This window comes from Gorilla gorilla, chromosome 16 (assembly GCF_029281585.2).
Source record: "Gorilla gorilla gorilla isolate KB3781 chromosome 16, NHGRI_mGorGor1-v2.1_pri, whole genome shotgun sequence".
Classification (NCBI taxonomy): domain Eukaryota; kingdom Metazoa; phylum Chordata; class Mammalia; order Primates; family Hominidae; genus Gorilla; species Gorilla gorilla.
Genome location: NC_073240.2, coordinates 53503240 through 53528125, shown reverse-complemented (window position 1 = coordinate 53528125; position 24886 = coordinate 53503240). Strand labels below are relative to the sequence as shown.

The 24886-nt window shown below is 41.7% G+C and overlaps 1 protein-coding gene across 2 annotated transcripts in view; it reads left to right on the top strand.

Moving 5' to 3' along the window:
- Nucleotides 1-12414, top strand: part of ONECUT1 (one cut homeobox 1) — a 37931-nt gene extending 25517 nt beyond the window's left edge. The window contains exons 2-3 of one of the 2 annotated variants that reach the window (XR_004067434.3): nt 7003-7764; nt 10720-12414. Coding sequence is in view for 1 of the 2 variants with exons in the window: in XM_004056208.5 (XP_004056256.4) it covers nt 7003-7295 (293 nt within the window). In the remaining variant the exon portion in view is untranslated. Of the gene's footprint in view, nt 1-7002 lie in introns of both variants that reach the window. The other variant, XM_004056208.5, reaches the window with a different exon arrangement.
- Nucleotides 12415-24886: the final 12472 nt, after the last annotated feature.

Here is a 24886-nt window from a genome sequence, read left to right as displayed (position 1 = left end):
CCCTGCAGGCTGCTGAGGGGTTGCAGTTTTCAGCATCTACATCAGCCTTTAGGGTGAAGATGCTGCATCTCCAGCAGGCCCTTATGACAATGCCAAGCTGTCCTTAGATGTCAAGGCAGTTTCATGGTGTCCTGGACATCTCAGCCTTTCCCGTTTACTGCTCTCTAGTCCACTTTCTCTGCGATGATGTTAGGACAACATATTCTAGGGCAGCTATTTCGAGGGATAAAATACTTGTCTAGAGTCTAAGGACTCACAGACAGCAAGCCACATATGAGTGGATAAGCTGCCGGCACACAGCTCAAGCCCAGTTCTGTGGCCACTGATAGATGTGTGATCTTGACCCAAGTCCTTCACCTTCTTTGAGCTTAGTGTCCCCAGCTGCAAAATGGAATACAATGGCTTCTCTCACCTCACAAAATGGTACTAAGAATTAGTCAGACAATATATTTGCTATGGTTTGAATGTGTCCCCCAAATTTCATGTGTTGGAAACGTAATCCCCAAATTCATAATGTTGATGGTATTTGCAGGTGCATATCCAAGGAGCTGGGCCAGAGCTTGTGTCTTCAAGAGTCCAGGCTCATTTAAGAAGCTGTATCATAAGTTCATTTGGCTTTATTAATGCCTCCCAGGCCAATATATGTGTGCCCACATATTCCCAGACAAATTCTTGGCAGACTTTTGCATAATTCAATCAGCACTTTATATGTTCTAAATTCCTTTGTATCATTAAGTCAGGAAAATGGATATAAGTTAGTATACAAATGCTTGAGTGACAACTGATCCTAAGATGTTACTATATACTGTGTTTTAGAAAGTGTGTTCTAAGACAGGGCTTCTTAAACTCTAGGTAGTGAAGGACTAGCTTGTTGGTTTGTTTCTAACTTCCATCTGTCCTGAATGAATAATTTTGATAATACAATAAAAAAATTACTAGAGAAATAATCACACATTTGAATGTTGCAGCAATGTCAAACTGCCATAAACATTTCTAATTGCTTATTCTCAATATTTTGTACTGACCTCGTTGCAAGTCAGTAGTGGTTCACAGACCAGCACAGGTCTGCCAACCACACTCTGAGAAACTGTTCTAAGGAACACCATTCCTAAGAGAAATTCCCTGAATAAAGAGTTCTTTGATCAAATAAGTTTGGGAGAGCCTGTAAGCTAGAAAGTGTTGATGCTCAGTAACATATTAAAGCTCTGAAAAGTCCTGCATTAAAGAATTTTGGTTAATCATTAATTAATTCAGCATTTCCCAAACCAACTTGACCTCACAACTCATTGTTCACAAAATACCTTTCAACCTCCTGCAAAGTTAAATTTCTTGAAACCCACTTGGCTCTGCCTTGCCTACTATAGGCAAAGCAGTCCCCAGGCATGCCTGAACTAGAAGTCTCTGTCCTTTGCCCACACCCTCATGCTCTGTTTTTTTTTCTTCATAATCTTTTATTCCCATGGCACACAAAGTCATGCTCTGACTTTTACCATCTTTCATGCCTACTTCTACCTCCTCCATGGTACTCACTTTGGGTGACCTCACCCATAAACATCAAAGTCACTTGTCTGATATACTTTGCCAGTGCATCCTATAGAGCTGTCTGCTTGCCCACCCTCATGGAGGTGACTCCTAACAGATCTTCATCATTAGTACTACCTTTCACCAACAATGGCCATCTCCTTCCACTTAATCCAGTTAACTGACAAGTATTTCTCTATTTTTAATGGAAACTGTACCCCTACATAAAAATATTACATTCACATAAAACATGTGTGTTGCTGTTCCCTAAGCAGCACTACTTCTTGTCATACTCCTTTTTCATTCTCTCTCTCTCTCTCTTTCTCTCTCTCTCTGTCTATCTTGCACACTCATGTGGACTCTCATAACCTCCAATTGGGGGTTTCCTACCTTACAATGGGTAATCTCTACTCTGAAATCAATTCCGTGGAAATTTCAGCTCTCACAGCTATGGTCTGGTGAAAGCTTCTAGAAGTATGACTTGTTTCTGTGGGTTGCTCCACTTAGCCTCCCCTGGTCATCGGTGACTCTCAGTAAGCTTTAGTCTACTCTCCATTTTACTGATATCTCTTCTTTCTTTTTCAGCACCTCCAGCTTTGGCAGCATTTCCTCCAGATCTAATCACATCTACTTATTCGCAGACATACCCCTGCCCCATACCCACGTGGATACTGATCTGCCCTTACAACCAGGCCCTAGGCCAGGGCATCCTGGAGATACAGAGCAAGTCAGCCAGGGTCCCTGCGCCAAGAGAATCTCACTTCCCAGGTTCTGGTATTGTAACGTCTACAGTGCTTGAGGTCCCGGGGCAGGAACTTCCAAACTGCATTTCCCCAACATTAATATTGTATAAGACATTAATCGACAGTCTCCACCAAAAAGGGTTCTGGGGTCAAACAAATTTGAGAAACAGAATTAGCTGTGCTTACATATGTTATGAATCTTGAGGAAGAGGCAATACATAATAGATTTTTTTTAATGTCCTTAATCTGCAAACCATCTTTTCAAGGAACCCCTGTTTAAGAGAGTATCATTCTTCTGATGCCATTTGGGAAATGCTGGCTCAGGGGTAGCTTCAGCAGACAGTCCTGCCAAATGCCAAGGACCAGACTGAAGTCATTCAAACATGCAATCTGGCTAGATGGAAGATGAATATCTCTTTCTGATTTCCCTTAGCTCTGCCTTTTGAATGATAAATAAGTCAAGTCTGTACCCAATGCTCAGTTATTTACTTTCCCATGAGTGAGTGTTCTGTGTAATTTACCATCTAGAGACCTAATGACTTCCAAGTCTATATTTCTAGCCCAGATCTCTCCCCTGAACTCCAGATCCCATACATCCTGCTGTCTGCTGTACAACCACCTAATGGAGATCTTTAACAGAATGTCCAGCAAACACATCCAATGCAATTTGTTCCATATAGAAGTGGTTACTATCCTCATAAAACTCATTTCTCCATCTGCATTTCCTAATGGCCCCATTACTATCATCCAACCAGAAACCTGGCAGATGTTCCAGACTACACCTTCTTAGCCAAGTAGTCAAGAAGTCTTCTTGATTTGACCGCCCAAGAAGTTCTTCTCCGATTCTGCCATTGTCTAATTTTGGGTCCTCATTACAGTGGTTTTTCTTTTTCCAAAATGGAATCTTGCTCTCTCACCCAGGCTGTGGTATAGTGTTGCAATATCAGCTGACTACAACTTCTGCGTCCTGGGTTCAAGCAATTCTCCTGCCTCAGCCTCCCAAGTAGCTGGGATTACAGGCACCTGCCACCATGCCCTGCTAATTTTTGTGTGTTTAGTAGAGACAGGGTTTCACCATGTTGGCCAGGTTGGTCTCGAACTCCTGACCTCAAGTAATCCGCCTGCTTCGGCCTCCCAAACTGCTGGGATTACAGGCGTGAGAAACTGTGCCTGGCCCTACGGTAGTTTTCTGACTTGTATTTTAGGTACAGTTCTCTGCAAAGCAGATTCTGAGTTTCTGAGATGTGCATTCAGAAAGGTTTTTGGAGCATGTTATGGCGAATAACCCCCCTGGGGGTGGTGAAGGAAGTAAGACTGGGCAGAAGGAGGAGTTGAACAACAATGTAGGTGCAAAAATAGCCTCAACCAATTATATGGAGTGCTCTTGAACCGGATGACTCTTTAGAGTTGTCTCACTTGATGCAAGGGATTGGGGTGAGGGTCCTTAAACCAACACATTTCCACTCTCCTAGACCACCACGTTTCATACCCCCACCTCCTACAGCCCCCCACCCACCCCCACTAGATATGGGCAAACCCCCACCCCACCCCAGAGTGGCATAACCTTTGGCCAAGGGCAATTCCAAGAGTGGAGCTCACCTGAGAGCCACCTGTCGCCAACCCTTCCAGCAGCTGGAGGAACAAGTGCCACAGTCCTGAAGGGGGATCTGGGTAGTAGACCACAGCACCCACTGTAGCATTCTTGTCCCTAATCTTGCTGCTTTCCAGTTCTCCCTCCACAACTCCACCAGAGGGGTTTTTCTAAGCCCAAATGCAATCACACTACACCCTTACTCATGCCTCCCCCTACCTCCTCCTTACCTATGAGATGATTCATATCTGAACTCTGTCTACGCACGAAGCCATCTCCCACAGCCTTTCCTTCTTGTGTGCCCTCTTGCCTCACAAATACCTGTCTACTAATACTTATCTATCCTTCACAATGCTGCTCCCTCTGCAGCGAATAAGCTTTCCCACTCCTCTCACTAGCAAGCCTCCATTTATCCTTTAGGGCCCATCTGAAGTGCCTTCTCTGTAATTCCTTCCTGAATATCTTCAAGCAGTAGACTCTGTACACTCTTTTTATACTCTTGTAGTTAATTGCTTATATGCAGTTATTTACTTAAATCTGGCATCCTTAAGAGCAAAACCTGTGTTGTATTCATTTTTAAGTCAATGAATCAGCCATCTGCATCAGTATTGTATGAGGCTGTGTCTACATGGGCTGACTCAAACCAACAGGAGTTGACTTTAGTCATTTTTTTCTGGGACTTAATCTAGGTGCCCAGTGAGGGCTGTAGGCCTCTGGGAGGAGGAACTCTATTTGGAGACTCTCACCTGGCTCAGGATGTCTATAACTCGAGGCTCTGAGGGAGTTGGGCATTTAATAATACTGCCCGTTAGGTTGATGCCGCCCCTCATGGTGGGCAAGAGGCATAGCAAGTGACCTACAGGACATGTTACAAAAGGCCATAAGGCCTGCCTTGCCTACAAATCTCTCTTTCATGACTGAGCCCTCCCTTCATGTCCATTCTGAAATTATCACTCTTATATTTACTAATGGTTGGGCCAGTGGCCCCGTAAGTAGGCTGAATACACTCCAGAGCCTGGCAAGCAGATGCATCTCTAGAAGAGAATTCCATGTCTATTTATTTTTATTTTATCCCTTTAAAAATTTTCGTATTGTGGGCTGGGGGCAGTGGCTCACACCTCTAATGGGAGGCCAAGGTGGGCAGACTGCTTGAGCCCAGGAGCTCAAGACCAGCCTAGGCAACATGGTGAGACCCCAACTCTATAAAAAAAAAAAAATACAAAAAAATTAGCCAGGTAGTGGCAGCACGCACCTGTAGTGCCAGCTACTCCAGAGGCTGAGGTGAGAGGATCGCTTGAGCCCAGGGAGGCAGAGGTTGCAGTGTGCCAAGATTGCACCACTGTATCCAGCCTGGGCAACAGGGTGAGATCCTGTCTCAAAAAAAATGTCTTTGTATTGTGCTATGTTTTATAATGTGCACAATATATTAGTATACTAACACATGTATATGATTTATAAATAAATAATATAAGGGAATATACACTCAGAACTTTTTTACTAAGTAGCACATTGTTTTAAAAAATTGGAGCCTTCTGGATTGGACTCTAAAGCCTTGAGGCCTCTCCACCTTTCATCCTATGAGCTCTGCAGCTGATCTGTTGCTGAGCTAATTTGTACCAATGGCACCTGAAGTTTTACAGGAACTCTGAAGTCCGGGATCTACCCAGCTGGAAATGAAAGGGAGGGGCAGGCTGAGGAGAGCACAGAGGCTGAATCTAGCCAGAGCTGGTGAACCATCAGGTAAGGAATTGAGAACCTGGAATACACAGAGGCATACAGTGAAGCAGAAGGCAGCAACAGGTAGGACAGCAATGGGAGGGATGCACTATGGAAGAATGGCAATCCCTCCCTCCATCACGAAGCATGCCCTGTCCATCTTCCACTATGGTCATGATGAGAGTACAGCCAGCCAGATATAAAGGTGGCAGTGGCTGCTCTAGAACGCCTACATAGGGGGCTAAGAGGCAGCAATCTGATTGCAGTGAGGGCATAGGAGCCTTTTCTTAAGGCTGCATTCACATATCAGAGCACTATTTTTACTTGGGTTGTATGGTTATTTGTGGATGGTTGTGAGGATTGATTGACGGTGGAGATTGGGTGGAGGGGCAGTGTGCATTGTTACCAATGCAGCCTTGATAGTCCTTTAGCAGGTGGAAACCAGTGAGCCTCATTAGGGTGGAAAGAGAATTATGGCATCTAAAATCAGGAGAGACCCTGATCTGGCGCCAAACCCTGGGGTCTGAGGGCTCCATTGGGATGATACATTAGAATAACTCCATCAGCCAAAAAGCAGCTTCATAATACAGGACCAGACATGCATGCACAGGGAATGGGCCCCTCAGTGGGAGACCAAGTAAGTGATGAGGGGGACTCCAAGAGCGTGGCTTGCAAAAAGGAGGCACAGAGAGACCCCCGAGATGAACATGGCTAACTTGGCAGGTTTAGTCTCAATGTCGAAGAAGAGTGGTTCACACCTCCACAGTTCCCGGTTCCACTAGAAAATCAGTGGAAGACTGTTTGATGGCCATGATAAAAAAAACTATATACTGAACTTTCTTATATACAGATTTTCCTGGAAAATAAAAAAGATCAGAAGGGAAACAAATGCAATTCCTTTCTACTATGTTTTTAGACTCTGATTAGGGTCTTAATATTCTACTGGCAGCAGACTATAAACCCTTTGAGGGCTACAACCACTTCTTGCTGACAAGGCGTTGCATTTGTAAAGTTAGCATAAATTTTGCGTACACTATTTCATACCACAACACGGCAAGGTAGGTATTCTTATATGCATTTTGCGGATGAAGAAATAAAGGTTCAAAGTGATTAAGTTCATTTAGCCAGAAACTTACATTCTACAGGTGAGGAATCTGAAGCCCAGATGGAGTTAACTGACTTACCCAGGACAAAGAGCAAATACTCATGAAAGCCACAACCCACGCCCAGGCCTCACAGAACTTCACCTGTATCCCAATTCTCCATTCTTCTATTACACTTTCCTCCCAGCCTCCAATGGTGCTTAAAGCAGAGGTCAGCAAACAGAAAGCAGGCCATGAGGAATGGCTAACAAATTTTATGAGCTCTGTCTTTCTACTCATGATTCTCCCCTAGACCATTTGTTCTAACATCTTCTGTGTTTCTTCACAGCATGCAAAAGGAAAGAACAAGAACATGGGAAGGATAGAGGCAACACACCCAAAAAGCCCAGGTTGGTCTTCACAGATGTCCAGCGTCGAACTCTACATGCAATATTCAAGGAAAATAAACGTCCATCCAAAGAATTGCAAATCACCATTTCCCAGCAGCTGGGGTTGGAGCTGAGCACTGTCAGCAACTTCTTCATGAACGCAAGAAGGAGGAGTCTGGACAAGTGGCAGGACGAGGGCAGCTCCAATTCAGGCAACTCATCTTCTTCATCAAGCACTTGTACCAAAGCATGAAGGAAGAACCACAAACTAAAACCTCGGTGGAAAAGCTTTAAATTAAAAAAAATTTTTAAAAGACCAGGACCTCAAGATAGCAGGTTTATACTTAGAAATATTTGAAGAAAAAAAAGCGTTATTTATAGTCCAAAGAAACCAAAGACTTAGCTCACCTGCATTCTGACTTTGTTTGGAGACACACACTTCAGCAGGGCGGTGACTTGGCAAGACAAATGATGAGCGGGAAAACACCACTGGATCTCACACCTTCAATCCATGACCATCCTCGCTGTGCTTGGCTGTTTAGTGGTTTGGAGCACAGTGATTTTGAGCCATTGAGTGGACATCTTTTAAGATCGAACTTTCTCATCTGTTCTACCATGCCACGAAGGTGTATGGTGTCTCAGTACTACCACCACCAGTGGTTAGAGACTTAGGCAGAGCTGGTCTTCAGAAATGGTTGTTCTATAGGAGTGCAACCAACATGGTATGGGGTTGTCTGAGTTCATTGGATTAGGAGTGTGATTTTGCTCGTCTAGCCTAACGTTTGAACCTGCCAGGCCCGCAACCTAAATGCAGATTCAAACCCAGCAAAGAAAATTTGAATGACACCTAAACCAGTGCATTCTCTTTGTTTGTTAAGGAATGTTCAGATATTTTTTAAGAAATGAAACAAGAGTCCATCCATTAAAAAAATCACCTAGGTACCAAAGAACACACTTAATATTATAGTGCAGGTATTTTATTGCAATGATTTTAATAACCAAAGCTATTTTTACACAAGATACTATGTAAAGTTATACGTATGAACTGATCTAGCTATAATACACATGCCACATAGAATCATGACTATTATTTATGACTCTTGAAGCATTTGAAATATGAGTTTTCAGAACTGGCAAGAAAGAATGTAGCTTCAGGGAAGCAATTAATATCATGGCAGAGAGGTCGATGCAGTACACGTGTACATCCAGATGGCACACTCCTTTTCAGGATCCATAAATGTCACTTAAGTAGAGAGATAGACATGGTTCCATAATCTGTTCCTAGCTGAGAAAACCTGAGGATCTTTCCAAAGTAGTACCCCATTTTTACACTAGAAAACTAAATTTAACAGGGAGGGTAACTAAATTAGAAAATTTGTTCAAAGTAATGCTTTTTAGTAAAAGGTCACTAAATAAAGAACTATCCTTAGATTAATTGACTTATATTTGCTTTATGCATCTGGCACCAAAAACCTCTTTTAAATACTTTACAAATACAAATAAAGTTTAAAAAAACAACATTATTATTCAAATGAGCTATTCAATACTTATAACTATCCTAAAAAGTTATCAAACTAACTTATTGCCAATCCCAGAAATTTTATGACTTGGACGTCAACAAAACAGCAGGTGCAACTGAGAAATGGTGGAATTGGTGGAACTGTATAGAAAAAAGCCAGTGTTCTGGTGGACGACAAGACTTTTGATCTATTGGTATTAATCAATTTATGGAACTAAGAATAGCCTCCAAAGCATTCTGCCTTCTTTCTTGCTACTGCATTTAGCTGGAAATTTTATAATATAGATTTTGCTCTCTAACAGGGACAGATTAAAAACTAGACCTGAGCTTACAAATACAAAATTTTAAATTTCTATTTTTCCAAATCACTTAACCAGAGCTGTAGAAGTCAAAGTCAAAAAAAAATAAGTTGTATTAGTGGTACCCCAGTGAATCACTTGATTCCCAGAAAAATTCTCTCTGAATTCAGTTGGACTGTAACTTATCTAAGCAGATGCCCATTATGCCATTAGGTAAAGAATTGGATACTGTTAGTTAATTACCACCCCTACTTAGAACTATGAAATTAAATGTTATCCTAATGATAAGTTGTTTTATTGAGATTCATTAAAAATGCCAAAGAACAAAACTGAACCATCTTGACACAAAACATAACTCCTTAGCATCAAATCTCAGCACCTTGTCTAGGTCTGTAACAGGCAGGCAACTAGAGAGGTAAAGCAAAACCAACAAGCCATCTATCTGTGTCTCCTTCATGTCTGCTGTCGAATGAGAAGAGGAAACCAACATATACTTCTCTTTTGATGAAATACTTCATTTGCCTTGACATGTTTTGTTTTTTGTTTTTAATTTCACCCACAACTCCAGCTTAAAAATTTCCCTTCTAAATATGGCACAATTATAGTTCAGCTATTGAAAGAGACCATTTAAATGGCCACCCTTCAAGATTTACTAAAAAATAGAATCTTTGTCAATGACATAAACAAAAAGGAAAAAACTGATTAACATTTTCTCTCTCTCCAGGAATGGAGGGAGCCGGGGATACAGCTACATAATGTATTTATAATTTAGGAGGGAGGAAAGCCTTATTTATTTAAAAAGTGATAATTCTAAATGCAGGGAAATTCAAGCTGTGTCTACACACAATCTTACCAAATTCAATACCCCAAGAAAAGAATAGCAGAATTCAGACAACCATGTTTTTTATTTGTTGCTACTATATATTACCCCCAAAATCAATCCAACTACATGTTACCTTTTTTTTTTTTTTTGAGAGAGTCTCACTCTGTCACCCAGGCTGGAGTGCAGTGGTGCAATCTCAGCTCACTGCAACCTCCACTTCCTGGGTTCAAGTGATTCTCCTGCCTCAGCCTCCCAAGTAGTTGGGATTACAGGCGCCATCACGTCCAGCTAATTTTTGTATTTTTAGTAGAGACAGGGTTTCACCATGTTGGCCAGGCTGGTCTTGAACTCCTGACCTCAGGTAATCCACCTGCCTCGGCCTCCCAAAGTGCTGGGATTACAGGCATGAGCCACTGCGCCTGGCCCATGTTACATTTTTGACCAATTATTTTGGTACTGTGTAGGCACAGTCTCACAGAATATTGCTTCATTTTCAGTATCCTACCATAACGGTTTTTTAAGAAACTACCCAGTTATCCTATTTGCTAACACCAAAGATAATTTTCATACCAGCATTGAATTTGCACCCATTATGCAATTTCAGGGCTTAGAGATATATTTTCTCATAAACAGATGCACAAATCAGAGCCTGAAAAGCAATTTTTTTACTCGACTGTTTGAGCATACTCACACCCTTTGCTTTTTAGAAATCGTGATGGACAAACTCAGCTTCTCACAAGCAATACACTTATTACATCATGTATGACTGATTCTTTACTTGCTCCTGAACTGGCATGTAGAAAAAAAACACAATGCTTCCATTCCTATTTAGTGTAACATTAATTTCTGGCTTGAGTTTTTTAATCTACATTCCACAGAGCAGATCATGTGCCATTTGTTCACCCATCATTTCTCAATTCTTTTGCAAAATTCACCAGAAAAAGGTATCTGTCTTACTCTTTTATTTGTACATGTGTTTATTCCAAAACTGCACTTAAAGTAATCCTTTTTCTTTTTTTTTTTTTTTTTTTGGTAGAATGGAACTTAGTCTGTTTCTGGCCATAAGACATTCAGGTCCTCTCATCACTGGAAGCTTTCCTGTAGAGGGCAGGGAGTTGTGACGTCTGGACACCCCAAAACCCCAGACTTCAGTAAATGTTCAGGTAAAAGAGCTCTGGATGTCAGGAATTGAGTATTCCAGTCCCTGGATGCAGCTGGAATAGACTCCAAAGACCAAAGAAAATGTGTGGGAAATCCAGAAGTCCTAAATGAACATGTCACTCACTGTGCCCCCGCAAAAAAGCGAAATTATTTTTCCAGGAAAATATAAAAGCACTACGCTACTTTTGGATTCATTCCACTCCCATTGCTACCCCAGGTGAATGACCGTGGTTGCAGGTTAAATGCAAACTTTGCTATACCAAAGAGTCCTAGGACATTTTCACATGAGCTATAAAGGCATATTCCCTAAGAAAGGTCCTCCCTTCTTTGTACATAAAGGATGAAAACTATGCATTTAGCAAACAAAGAGAAAGCACTTCTTTTTCTATCTAGTTGTTTAGGGTGCATTCAAACACCAGAGGCTGTTTTGAGACATGTTTGGCCTTCTGGGTTATTACTGTGGTGTGGTTAGCTTTACAGTACATTTGGTAACTATTTCCTAAATAGTAAGGACAAAGAAGCAGAAGGTAAGAAATAGCGACTTCCACGTGTAAAAAAAAAAAAAAAGAAAAAAAAGAAAAAAAGAAAAAAAAGTGTAAAGATCTACTATTTATAGTGTGAACCAAAGACGCTACCTCACTCAATTTCCATTGGTGATTTTAATCACATTGATGATACCAAAGAATACCAAAGATATTTTCATGCACGGTCTCAGTCTGCAGAGGGAACTCCGCCCCTTCCCTTCCCCCACCCCTCCCCCTTTCCTAACTCTTCACTCAGTGTGTAAACTTGTCTTCATTCTTAATAATGATACAATAATGACAACAACAACATTAGGAAATACTACTCTTATTACTGCTAGTTCTACTTGTAAATCTCTAGGCAAACATGTTGCAAACTTTGTAAACTCCTTGGACGAGTGCCTTGCTTGAACCAAAGTGTTAAACCGCTGTTGACCTCTTTCACCTTATACTCTTTGAATACCTCAGCCTCTTAGAAAGGCCACTAATGAAAAAAAAAAGGAATAATTATTCACCGTGGTGCTTTTTCCGTGCAACCATGCAATGAAACTTTCTTTGATACCAAAGGATGACTTTTTTTTCCCCAATTTCTTGCTGATAAACCAAAGCTCCTCCTCCTTGTTCCCTCTCAAGTTCCCCCCACCTAACTTCACCTGTCCCTCCCCCAGGCAGGCCGTGCATAACTTTTACCAATTCCTCCAAATACCTCATAGTAATAAAGTTTTAGGGTTATGTTGTATAGAGAGTCTATGTGATAAGGCAGAACTTACTAGTTTGATAATTGTTAAGGTTACTTTAAAAAAAACTTTATAATTCTTATTTATTTTGTAGTTTGTATGTTTGGGATGTCCCCCCCCCCCTTTGATTTGGGGTTTATTTTCTTGGCAGAACTGCTCTATTGCTCAAGGAAGACTTAGTTTCTGGAAATATTCCCCGGGTTAGTTAAGGGTTGTGTAAAAATGCAAGAATGGAATACGAAATGATTTTCATTTTGATGGTTACTTATGAAGTTTTTGTGTTCCGTAGAAAATTTGTTTCCACAGGGTAAAAAAAAATATATATATATATATATAAAATCTCTTTTTTGTGAAGCTGGTTCCTATTTTTCTCTATAATGTGCTGTGATTTTTTTTAATTTAATTACATTTTATATGAGCTTATTTAATCACTGCTTTAATTTATGACTGTGTAGTTTTTAAAATGTATATAGTAGAATTGAAATGGCCAAAGCTTTATGTTACAATCTTTTTGTTCTCGATGCTAAGATAAGCTCAAGGCAAGAGCTTCTCTTAACTGCAGGGTGTATCTTTAGCTTTTTCTTAGTAGGTACTTCAATGTGTGCTGTAAACACTGCCAGGTCCCCCTCAGAAACTTGTACATGCCAAAGTGAGTGTTTCAAGATAGTCCTTTTTGTCATTTAGAAAGAATAAAGGCATTGTTCGTGTTTTTCCTTTAATTTATTAATTTTTTTTAGAAAAGATTACTTTGCAGGTAAGACCTGAAATTCCAAAGAATTTGAGACTTTTTTAATATTTCAAAGCACCGGCATTTGTGAGATACTTTGCTACTTCTTTTTTTTTTTTTTTAGCCATTCGCACGGGTATGAAAAGTAGAGTGTAAAAACTCAAAGAGACAAGCTAACTTGAATTTGGAAATCCTCTAGGTTTTCCCAAGTTTCTGAATTGCTTCAAGGCAGGGGGCAGGGCATGGAGACACAGTTCCTTTTGCAAAGCTGAGAGGAGAGTGTAATGGCCTCATGCCCTTAAGCAGAAAGTCAAGGCTGGGGAGCAGCTGACCCAGCCCCTACCCCTCTGGCCAGTCCACAGTAGACACAAAACACGATTGCTTGGCCTCAATTATCAATAGAATTTAAGAGAAAAATCAAAGTTACACATCCCTCTCCACATCAATTTCTTGGAATCTGCTACTCACGACTGCCCCTCCTCTCCCCACACGCCCCTACCAAAGTCACAGGAGTCATCCTCAAATGTCAGGGTCCTGGGGTGAATGTACTCCACGCCTCTCTGAGTTTGTCTCTGCTCACTCTTCATCTTCCCACTGGTTTCTTTTCTGCACTAGAGATGATCCCTGCCTTCAGCTCCCTTCATATGGAGGCAGTTCAGATACTTGGCCCTACCTGTGATGAACACACACACAGAATTCTCAACTGACAGTGGCATCCTCAGAAGAGTCGGTGCCCACTATTCTGTTTTATTTTGCTGAAAGAAGTTGCTCTCACTACACGTCATAAATCCATAGATGTAAATACTTTCCCTCTCAACATACAAATTTTACCTTCCCCCCCCCCCCCCCCCACAGGGGTGATTGTGGTGGGGAAGGAAAGAGAGGGCTTAGACTTCAGGTCAAATGTTGCATTTTCTTAGGAACATTTTTATACTCATTATGTATTTTAATAGGGCAATAAATCTGCTTTGGGTGGCAGGATCACTCAGTGTTCTGTTGGAAAGCATTGACCAATGATTTGTTTTTAATACAAATGCTGTGCGATGAGTTATAGAAACCTAGGACAATGGTTGAGGGAGTCAACTCTTACATCAGCAGTGAAGCGCTGAGCGGTGTTGTATTCACAAAGTCACATCTTCTGTTTCTGTGTTAGTCTCGATTTGTTGTGGTACATTCTGCATTTATTACATAATCATTGTGGGCTCATTTTAGATTTGCCGTCTGAACCAAGTGACAAGTATTTTTCAATACAATAAAGTTGAAAACCTTGTCTTCCACTTGCTTTGGTAGTTGTCTTCGTATCTCCCTGTGCTTATTGCCCTGTCTGAATCAGCCCATCTGTCACTCACTTAGACCTATCCCTTCCCCCCTTTTTCTACTTTCACTACACTTTTGACCTTAGCTATTGTTTGAATGTGACTCAGTTTCCCTGTTCAAGTTAGCTTGATGGTTTATTATGTAAGGAGGGTGCCTAAGACAATCATCAGGTAAAAATAAAATAAAATAAGATCAGTAGAGTAGAAAATCTTCCAAGAGCAGAGGGAGTTCTTCCTTAGCAATGAAAAAAAGACAAAAAAAAGGGTAAATACATAATTAAATAATTAATTAAAACCCTAACCATGAGGGGCTTAGAAGATTTTTTGATAAAAGACAAATGTTGCTGTCATTTTCTTTGTCAATTAGAAAACAGTGGTAGTTTCTACATTGCATCTACATTTCAGACTAAATGATTATTGTACCCAGTTATGGTTGTTTGCTAATATTTTGTCTGTCTCTCTTTCTCTCTGTCCGATGCTTCTTCTGTATTTTTGTGTGTAGCAACAAAAACGTGTAATGCATTAGGCATTATTCTGGTTTGTTTCTGAGTATCTCCTGTACTGCATTAAGGTTTCTTTCATTTATTTTAAGCTTCGCTACTGTTCTCACTTTATGCCGTGCAATATCATCTGCTGTGTTTGCTAAGCAAAAAAGAAAAAAAAAAAAAAAAAAAAAGCAAGTGATGATGCCATCATGCTTTTCAGTGTTAAAATGTTTCAGCATTTATGTAGTCACCAAAATGTAGTCAATAAAATGTTGGATTTTCCAGCACTTTAAATTTAGACAATCCTTGCCTTCTTTTGTTTTTATTCTACCTGAAATCCTAAGCAAGCAGCTCATCGAGTTTCTTTGGAGGAAGGGTGAAACGGAGAGGACAACATGCATGAAAACAAAAGCCAGTGCCATGGTCAAAGAAAGATTAATGCAGGGAAATAAAGAGATGTTCTCTAGTGGAGCAAAATAATGCTTTTAAATGAAAGTGGAACATTCTATTTCTAGAGATTAGCCATTTATATTAACCTGATTGGCTCTCAGAAGAAGTAAAAATTATTATTAGCGAGGATGGTCCTTAAAAGCCCTCTCCAGTAAAGAAACTTGTGTGGGTAGCTGTGTGTGTCAGAAGCTGAGGGGCAGGGAAATTAAGGTCCTCTTTAACACAATGTAGTAACCGATCAAGAGGCCTGGCTCAGGAAACAGGGTTTGGCTTTCCTGCTGTGCTGATTACTAATTGTGAGACCTTAGGCAAATTACTTAACTTCCCTCAGTCTGTTTCCTCATCTGTAAAATAGGCATAAATATCTACATTATAGGGTGGTTATGAGGATTAGACACTAGAAGTAGATAAAGCTTAGCCCAGTGTCTGGCATATAAATCCTCCATAAATCTTAGCTATATTTATTATCAGCAAATTAGATAGATGATAGATAGACAGATTGATTGATTGATTGATTGATTGATTGATTTAGAGACAGGGTCTTGCCACGTTACCCAGGCTAGCGTCAAACTCCTAGGCTCAAGCGATCCTCCTGGACTTCAGCCTCCCTAGTAGCTGGGATTACAGGCTCAGCAAATATCTTAAAATGTGGATTTTTTCCAATTAAAAAAACTATTTTTGTCCGGGCGCGGTGGCTCACGCCTGTAATCCCAGCACTTTGGGAGGCCAAGGTGGGTGGATCATGAGGTCAAGAGATCAAGACCATCCCAGCCAACATGGTGAAACCACATCTCTACAAAAAATAGAAAAAACATTAGCTGGGCGTGGTGATGCATGCCTGTAGTCCCAGCTACTCAAGAGGCTGAGGCAGCAGAACCACTTGAACCCGGGAGGTGGAGGTTGCAATGAGCCAAGATCGTGTCACTGCACTCCAGCCTGGCGATAGAGTGAGACTCCGTCTCAAAACAAAGAAGTAGACAAACAAAAAAACTATTTTCTAAGGTTTTTCATTTTTTAAATATAGGGGTAAGACTGCTCTCCCTTTTTAAATTTTTATTTATTTATTTATTTATTTATTTATTTATGTATTTATTTTGAGATAGGGTCTCCTTGTGTCACCCAGGCTGGAGTGCAGCGGCGTAATCACCGCTCACTGCAACCTGGACCTCCTGGGCCAACGTGATCCTCCTGCCTCAGCCTTCCAAGTAGATGCAAATACAGGCACATGCCACCATACCCCACTAATTTTTGTGTGTGGGGTTTTTTGTTGGTTTGTTTGTTTTGTTTTGTTTTTGTAGAGACAGGTTCTTGCCATGTTGCCCAGGCTGTTCCTAAACTCCTGGCCTCCCAAAGAGCTGGCATTATAAGCATGAGCCGCTGTACCCAGCCTTGGCTATTTTTAATGAAGGTGATATTAATGTTCTTCTACAGAGCTTTTTGTGGGCATTTTCAAAAAAGTTTTATTTTGAAATAATTTCAAACTCACAGAAAAGTTGCAAGGATGCATAAGGAATTCTTATGTACCTATTAGCCAGATTTAACAATGCTTTATATTTTGTCACATTTGCTTTATCATTCTCTGTGTATATGTTTACATAATTATTTTCCTGGAACCTTGGGAGAATAGGTTGCATATATCATGCCCATTTATCTCTCAATACTTTCACATGTATAGTCATGAGTGGGCTTTGGGGCATACCAGTGGGATGGTGGGAGGTATGCTGAGCTCTGCCCCAAGGATGATTAATATCAATTTCAATACTATATAAACATTTTGTTCCTATATAGCTCTGTTCTCTCTTGTGATGATCAGTTTTATGTGTCAACTTGACTAGTCTCTGGTCCCCAGTTATTCATTCAAACACTAGGTGTTGCCATGAAGGTATTTTGTGGATGTGATTGCTGTTCATAATCAGCTCACTTTAAATAAAGGAGAATATCTCACACAGGTGTGCAGAGCAGTCCAGATTCTCAGGAATATGTTGAAACTTTTCAAAGCCCTCAATGGGGTAAAGCAAAAAGTATCTGAGACAGGTCTTGATCAATTTAGACATTTATTTGGCCAAGTTTAAGGACTTTCCTGGAAGAAAAAAACACAGAATCACAGAAACAGTCTGTGGTCTGTGCCTTTCTCCAAAGATGAATTTGAGCACTTCAATATTTAAAGGGGCAGAGTGGACTGGAGGGGAAAGAGGGAAGGCATGGTCATCCACATGTTGCAAGAGAAAACGAGCAGTAGGGGAAGAGTCAATTATATATTCCTCTCACTCTCAGTAAATCAGCACATTATATAAGATAATGTGAACATAGAGTAGCTACCTGTGAAGATATTTGACCTTTTATCTGTAGCTATCTGCTTAGGAACAAAAGAAAAGGCAGCTTCTTGCATGACTCAGCTTTCAGATTAATTTTTTCCTTTTGGCAGACTGAAGTAGGGTCCCAAGTTTTTACTTTCCTTTCACATTTCATATCTCATTCCCCAAATTTTCCTTTAAGATTTTTGGTCAGCTTTTGAGTTGGTCTCAACTGTTGTCACTGGCTCAGGCAACTGCAATATTAAACAATCATCCCTGATTGTTTTTGTTGTTCAGTTTTTTGGTGGGGACAGAGTCTTGCCATATTGCCCAGGCTGGTCTCAAACTCCTGGGCTCAAGCAATCCTCCCACCTCGGCTTCCCAAAGTGTTGGGATTACAGGCGTGAGCCACCACACCCAGCCACCTGATTGTTTTTGACAAATGCCTCAGGAATTGATGGAAACTGAGTTGAGACAGGAATAACACAGGGTGGTCACAAGAGAACAGAAAATTCCAGGCAGTAGTTTCGCATGGCTAAGCAAAAGGAAACTGTCAGAATAGCTGCAGGGTTGTGAACCAAGCTGGCTAAGACTGACTGGACCCAACATGGCACTGGATTTGACCTAGGTTTCTCCTAGGAATTCATTGTATGCTCATTAACATACTCAATCACATGCCCATCAGTACCATAACAGTTACAGGAATACCTGTATTTGGTGTAAAAATGAGTGGCACCAGAGTTCCAAGAAATCTCTACTTTTTTCCAGGAATCTTCATGAATATTCCACCCCTTTGGTGAAAGAAACCCATGAAGATAGAAACCACAAACCCCATTTTGAGACTCTCTCTTGAGTATGCACACTCCCCTTTTTTTGAGTTTTCCCTTTATAATAAATCTCCATGCGTTCCCTGTTTTCTGACTCATCCTTGAATTCCTTCTCACGATGATGTCAACATTCTGGACACTGCTGGGGTCAAGGTCCCACCTGCTTTTGTGGGCCTCCCTCAGCCTACTGGCATCAGAGCCAGGTAAAATGTTTAAAAGCCCTGTGAATGGAGGTTCCCAGAGAACTTCCCGATAAGTCAAAGAATGACCATGATCGGAGAACGGTGTTTTGAGAGAGCACCAAACCCCTTCTGCCCTCCCCCTCCCCCTCCAGAGGCTGCCAGGCTGTTAGTTTTCAAGGAGACTGCAAAGCTGGGGAGGAGGGTGTATGAGTCCATTCTCACACTGTTATAAAGATACTACCCGAGACTGAGTAATTTATAAAGGAAGGAGGTTTAATTAACTCACAGTTCCACATGGCTAGGGAGGCCTCAGGAAACCCAATCATGGCAGAAGGGGAAGCAAGGAAGCAGGCACCTTCTTCACATGGTGGCAGGCAAGAGACAGAGTGAGGAGTGAAGGAGGAAGAGCCCCTTATGAAACCACCAGATTTTGTGAGAACTCACTCACTATCATGAGAACAGCATGGGAAACCATCCCCCATGATCCAGTCACCTCCCACCAGCTCTCTCCCTACACACGTGGGGATTATGGTGATTACAATTCAAGATGATATTTGGGTGGGGACACAGCCAAACCGTTGAAACAGCTCCACTGTCTGGAGTAAATACCTGGGGTTCATTGTCTCACACCAAGAAAAGTAAGGACACAGTCACACACAAGGAGTGGGTTTAGCACTGCAAAGTCTAATAGACAAAGAAGAGGAAAGGGAGAGAAAGATTTCTCATTTTGAGAAAGCAGGTCACCCAAGAGAGGGTTTCCAGATTTGGGGTGGAACGTGATTGATTTTGTAGAGAGGCTTGAGGAGGCAGTGATCGAGTTACATAGGGCCCAGGGGATTGGTTTGACTAGGTGTGTCATTTACATAGCCTACCGAGAAACTGGCCCTCCCACCCTAATCGTTTATTATGCAAATGTGACTTCTACCTGGCTGTCGCCGTGACACCTGCACACGTGGCTTTACCTGGCTGATGCCATGAAACCCACACATATGGTGACAAAGAAAAGGGAGCGGGAATCACCATATTGAATGTACCTGGCTTCCGGATACACCTGCTGGCATTTACATATGCAAGCGTCTAGCTTGCATATCTATGCCTGAAGCTTGATTTTTCAGGCTGCTTTCTGTTAGTGAAGAAGTGGTTTGGGGGCTGCTTTTTATTAAAGGAAAATTCCACTGAGAACTCTTTTACCTGCTCTAACTGACTAGAATAATTTCTTAGTAACTGCTGTATTACCATATCAGAGGGGATAGGAATAGCCCAAGTTAAAATTTTCACTCGCGTCCGTGTGAAGAGACCACCAAACAGGCTTCGTGTGAGCAATATGGCTGTTTATTTCACCTGGGTGCAGGTGGGCTGAGTCCAAAGAGAAAGTCAGCGAAGGGAGATAGGGGTGGGGCCGTTTTATAGGATTTGGGTAGGTAAAGGAAAATTACAGTCAAAGGGGGGTTGTTCTCTGGCGGGCAGAGTGGGGGTCACAAGGTACTCATTGGGGGAGCTTTTGAGCCAGGATGAGCCAGGAGAAGGAATTTCACAACACAATGTCATCAGTTAAGGCAGGAACAGGCCATTTTCACTTCTTTTGTGGAGGAATGTCATCAGTTAAGGCAGGAACCGGCGATCTGGATGTGTACGTGCAGGTACGTGCAGGTCACAGGGGATATGATGGCTTAGCTTGGGCTCAGAGGCCTGACAAAAATGTCACAAACCTGCTGTTCTTACTGAGATTCAGGCTGTTTTTCTTAAACATTCCTTCAATTGTTGCAAGCCTTTGGATAATTTCCAGAGTTCTGAAAAAGTTGATTTTGACCATTTTTGCCAGTGTTCTCATCGCCTTTGTAGAGGAGATGCTTTTCAGAGCTTCTTCTCTGCAATTCCTCCCTGCCCAAGGATGAAAGCACCAAGCTGATGTTCACATGCCCTCTCAGCAAGGAAGCCAGCAGCCATACATGTTAGTGGTTCAGAAAGCTTCAGAACTCAAAATCATTTTTTTTGAAACAGAGCCTTGTTCTGTCACCCCAGGCTGGAGTGCAGTGGCGTAATCTCAGCTCACTGCAAGCTCTGCCTCCTGGGTTCAAGCAATTCTCCTGCCTCAGCCTTCTGAGTAGCTGGGATTACAGGTGTGCACCACCACACTCAGCTAATTTTTGTATTTTTAGTAGAGACGGGGGTTCACTATATTGGCCAGGCTGGCCTCAAACTCCTAACCACAAGTGATCCGCCCACCTTGGCCTCCCAGAGTGCTGGGATTACAGGCATGAGCCACCGCACCCACTCTCAAAGATTTTTTTTTAAACCTTTGTAACTTCTTCATAATTGTTACTTTTGTCATGCCAAGTCTATTTCTCCACAGGGTAAAATGCCAAGGTCCTGAGGTCCTGGGTTGGGTACTTGCGATAATTGGGTACTAACTGAGTCACTGTGCTCAGGGAAGATGATTTCATGTGCCCTTTTCTGAGTTCACACATTGAGAATAACATGGTGTGCTCTGTGAGGTTCCTGAGAAAGCTGATATATATATATCAAGTTATACAGTGTAAATTAGCACAATTTGTATTTGTCAATTATACCTCCAGAGAGCTGTTGTTTAAAAATTATGGGGCATGTCAAAGGGCACAGAAGCTAGTTTGAAAGAGTTCCCAAAGCCTAAGCTTGGATAATTTTAACAACAAAATAAATAATGATAGTACTGGATTATAGTCCGCAGAATAAAATATGCATGAGTCCATACTGAGCTAAATATATAATTGAATAGATAAATAAATGGGGGAAAGGGACAGTTCTTCCTTATAGTAGAATTCCTATTTTAAAATGTAGGAGAGATGAAAAGACGAAAATAGGTAATCACAACTATGCAAACGAATACCACATTAATAATTGCTGCAGGCAAGAACCATCTAGAAATTCTAAAGTCAATAGGTAAAGTATGGTAAGAAATAGGATATTTGCATAATCTCAAAGCATTTTCCTGCAATACTTATTAATTGCGAAGGAAAAATAGCAACTTTAACCAGGAGGAACTTGACAGGTCCCCCCCTCTTAACCAAGAGATGAAAGTTAGCATCACTACTAATAAATAAGACGTATCAACATCATGCATCCCTCATATGATGCACTAAGAACATGGCAGTATTCTCGACAAAGACAGATTACCTCAACCTAATCATGAGAAAATAGCGGACAAACTGAGGGACATTTTACAAGATAATTAACCATTACTCTTCAAAAATGTGAAGGTCGTCGGGTGCAGTGGCTCACATCTGTAATCCTGTAATCCCAGCACTTTGGGAGGCCGAGACAGGCAGATGGCTTGAACCCAGGAGTTCAAAACCAGCCTGGGCAACATAAAAAAAAAACCTATATATATAGTGGGGACAGGGTTTTATATATATTATATATATAAACACTATGTATATACTATATATATACACTATATATACTATATATAGTGGGGACAGGGTTTTATATGTATATTTTTTATATATATATGTATATATATATATTAGCCAGGTGTGTTAGTCCATTCTCACACTGCTGTAAAGATAGTACCCGAGACTGAGTAATTTATAAACAAAGGAGGTTTAATTGACTCACAGTTCCCCAATGCTAGGGAGGCCTCAGGAAACTTACAATCATGGCAGAACGGGAAGAAACACATCTTACATGGTGGCAGGCAGGGGAGAGCCAGCATGGGAAAACTGCCTTATAAAACCATCAGATCTTGTAAGAACTCACTCACTATACCGAGAACAGCATGGGGGAAACCATCCCCGTGATCCAATCACCTCCCACCCGGTCCCTCTCTCAACACATGGGGATTATGGGGATTACAATTTGAGATGAGATTTGGGTGGGGACACAGAGCCAAACCATATCACTAGGTGTGGTGGCACACACCTGTGGTCCCAGCTACTCACGAGGCTGAGGTGGGAGGAGTTCCTGACCCCAGGAGGTTGAGGCTGCAGTGAGCCCTGATGGTCGTGCCACTGCACTCCAGCCTGGGTGACCCTGTCTCAAAAATAAAAAATAAAAATAAAAAAAATAAAGTGTGAAGGTCAAGAAAGATGGAGGAGCTATCACAGATTAGAGGAGTCCAGGAGACAAGACAAATAAATATAATAGAAGATAATGAATCATTGGATCCTGGAAAAGAAAAAGAACATTAGTGAGAAAGCTGGCAAACTTCAAATTATATCTGTGGAGTAATTAACGGTATTGTACAAATGTCCATTTCCTGGTTTCAATTATTGTCCTGCAGTTACTCTTAGGAAGGTTAATGTTAGGGAACCCTGAGTAAAGGCCAAGCAGAACTTCTTGTACCATTTGTGCAACTTTTCTGCAAATCTAAAACTATTTCAACATAAAAAGTTTTAACACTCATTAAACAACGATGTCAAAATTCGTTTTTCCCTGAAAGCACAGTTGTGAACTCTTTCTTTGCTGATAGGTTGCTAACAAAATTATGTGAAAAGCCGCAATCCAGTCATTTGTAACACAGGCTCCTTGGGCCTTAACTTTTTCCAGACCACAGCTCTTTAGTAATATACATTTTGGCCAGTAGGTGGCAGCACTTGACCAGTTTACCATCAGCAAAACCCAGGAGAAAAGGGAGCATAAAGAGAGGGAGTAAAACAATGAGATATCCAGAACACAGGAGCAGAAGGTGGCAAAGTCATTATTTGATGGACAGTCACTATAGGGAGATGCCATTTTTATGGGGATTTACATGATGAGGCAGGGAGGAATGAACTTGTAAACAGTGATGTAAGGCTTGGAGGCAAAATGACCTGCCCCTACCCCATCCCCACCCTATCCCCTACGCTTTCCCCTAGCCTGGGGCATCAGGAAGGAGCCCTAAGCATTACCTCTGGGTAATCACTGGGTGATTAATACCACACTGGTGAAAGAAGAATAAAGGGTGACTTGCAAATGTTTCACACTTTCAAAAAAATGAATTACAAAGAAATTATAAATTATATGCTAGTATAGGAAGTTCCATCATTTAAAACATATTTTAAAAATAAAACTACAGCCAAATTATGTATTTGTGTACATATCTATGTATGTATTTGGAGACGATCTTGCTCTGTCACCCAGGCTGGAATGCAGTGGTGTGATCACAGCTCTCTGCAACCTCAAACTACTGAGCACAAGCAATCCTCCTGCCTAAGCCTCCCAGGTAGCTAGGAATACAGGTGTGTGCCACCATGCCCAGCCTCCAAATTTATAATTTTTTGTTGCAGGCCTGGGAGGAGCTCCACTCAATTCTCTTCTGTCTTCTCTCACAAACCCGAGATCTGCTCACCATGTGCAGTTGCCCGAGCCTATACCTGACCACAGTTATCTCAGTTATCTGTTAGTTGCTGAGCCCCAGGGAGGTCAAGAAACTGGTTTTGGTGTTTTTTTCTGTTTGTTTGTTTGTTTGGTCACCCGGGCTGGAGTGCAGTGGTGTGATCATAGCTCACTGCAACCTTGACCTTCTGGACTCAAGCTATCCTCTCGAGTTAGCTGGGACTACAGGTGTGCACCACCATGCCCAACTGATTTTAAAATTTTTTGTAGAAATGGTCTCACTAAGTTGCCCAGGCTAGTCTCCAACTCCCAGGCTCAAGGGATCTCCCACCTTGGCCTCCTAAAGTGCTGGATTACAAGCATAAGCCACCGTGCCTGCCAAGAGACTTATTTAAAATACCAAGATTAACAAGTACCAGAGCTAGGACTTAAAGCCAAGACGTTGAGTAAGTTCCCCCTTCCACAGTGCAGAAACCCATTCCAAACTCATGTCTTTTATCTGTGAAGGACAGGCTCAAAGGTGACAAGGATCTGAGTTGCATTTCAGCAGCAGATACCAAGGATTCCCTGATAAAGCTGAGTTTGCCAATTAGGCTGAACCCTCCCAGCCATGACTAAGACATATGAAATATTAATATGTATTTCAATAATGTTTCATATTCTGATTTTCCTAGGCGGGGAACTTCTGGTCCTCATTTCTCTACCCCACCTAACTAACCTTTTCTTTTCCCCAGTGGAAGGATAATGGTTGTGAAATGTAAAACCCAAAGTTTCTGACCAGAGCTTCCTGAAGCTTTTCCCAGAGTGACCTCAATCACTAGGCCTCGAACCAAACAAACAAACAAAGAAATCTATTTAAAGATATCCTTTCTACCACTCCTAATCCATAGCCTACTGCTAATGGACAGATGGGCATGGTGGTGCCTGCTCAGAGAGCTCCCCAGCGCTATCAAAATACTCAGTCAACGCTCACTGCCCAGCAGGCTGCACCTCCTCCCAGCCCACTCAGCAGAGCAGCCACTTGGAAGGATGTGTAGGACACGGCCTTCTGAATCAGCCAGAATCCAGCAGGGCTCCCTGGGACCTAGGCTTGAGGGATATTAGGACAGACAGGAATGAGCTTAAAGAGGCAGTTCCAATGGGAGCTGTTCCTGACTCTCAGGTCCAGGCCCAGGTTGGGGGCCACTAAGGGCAGCTGTCTCTATAGGAAC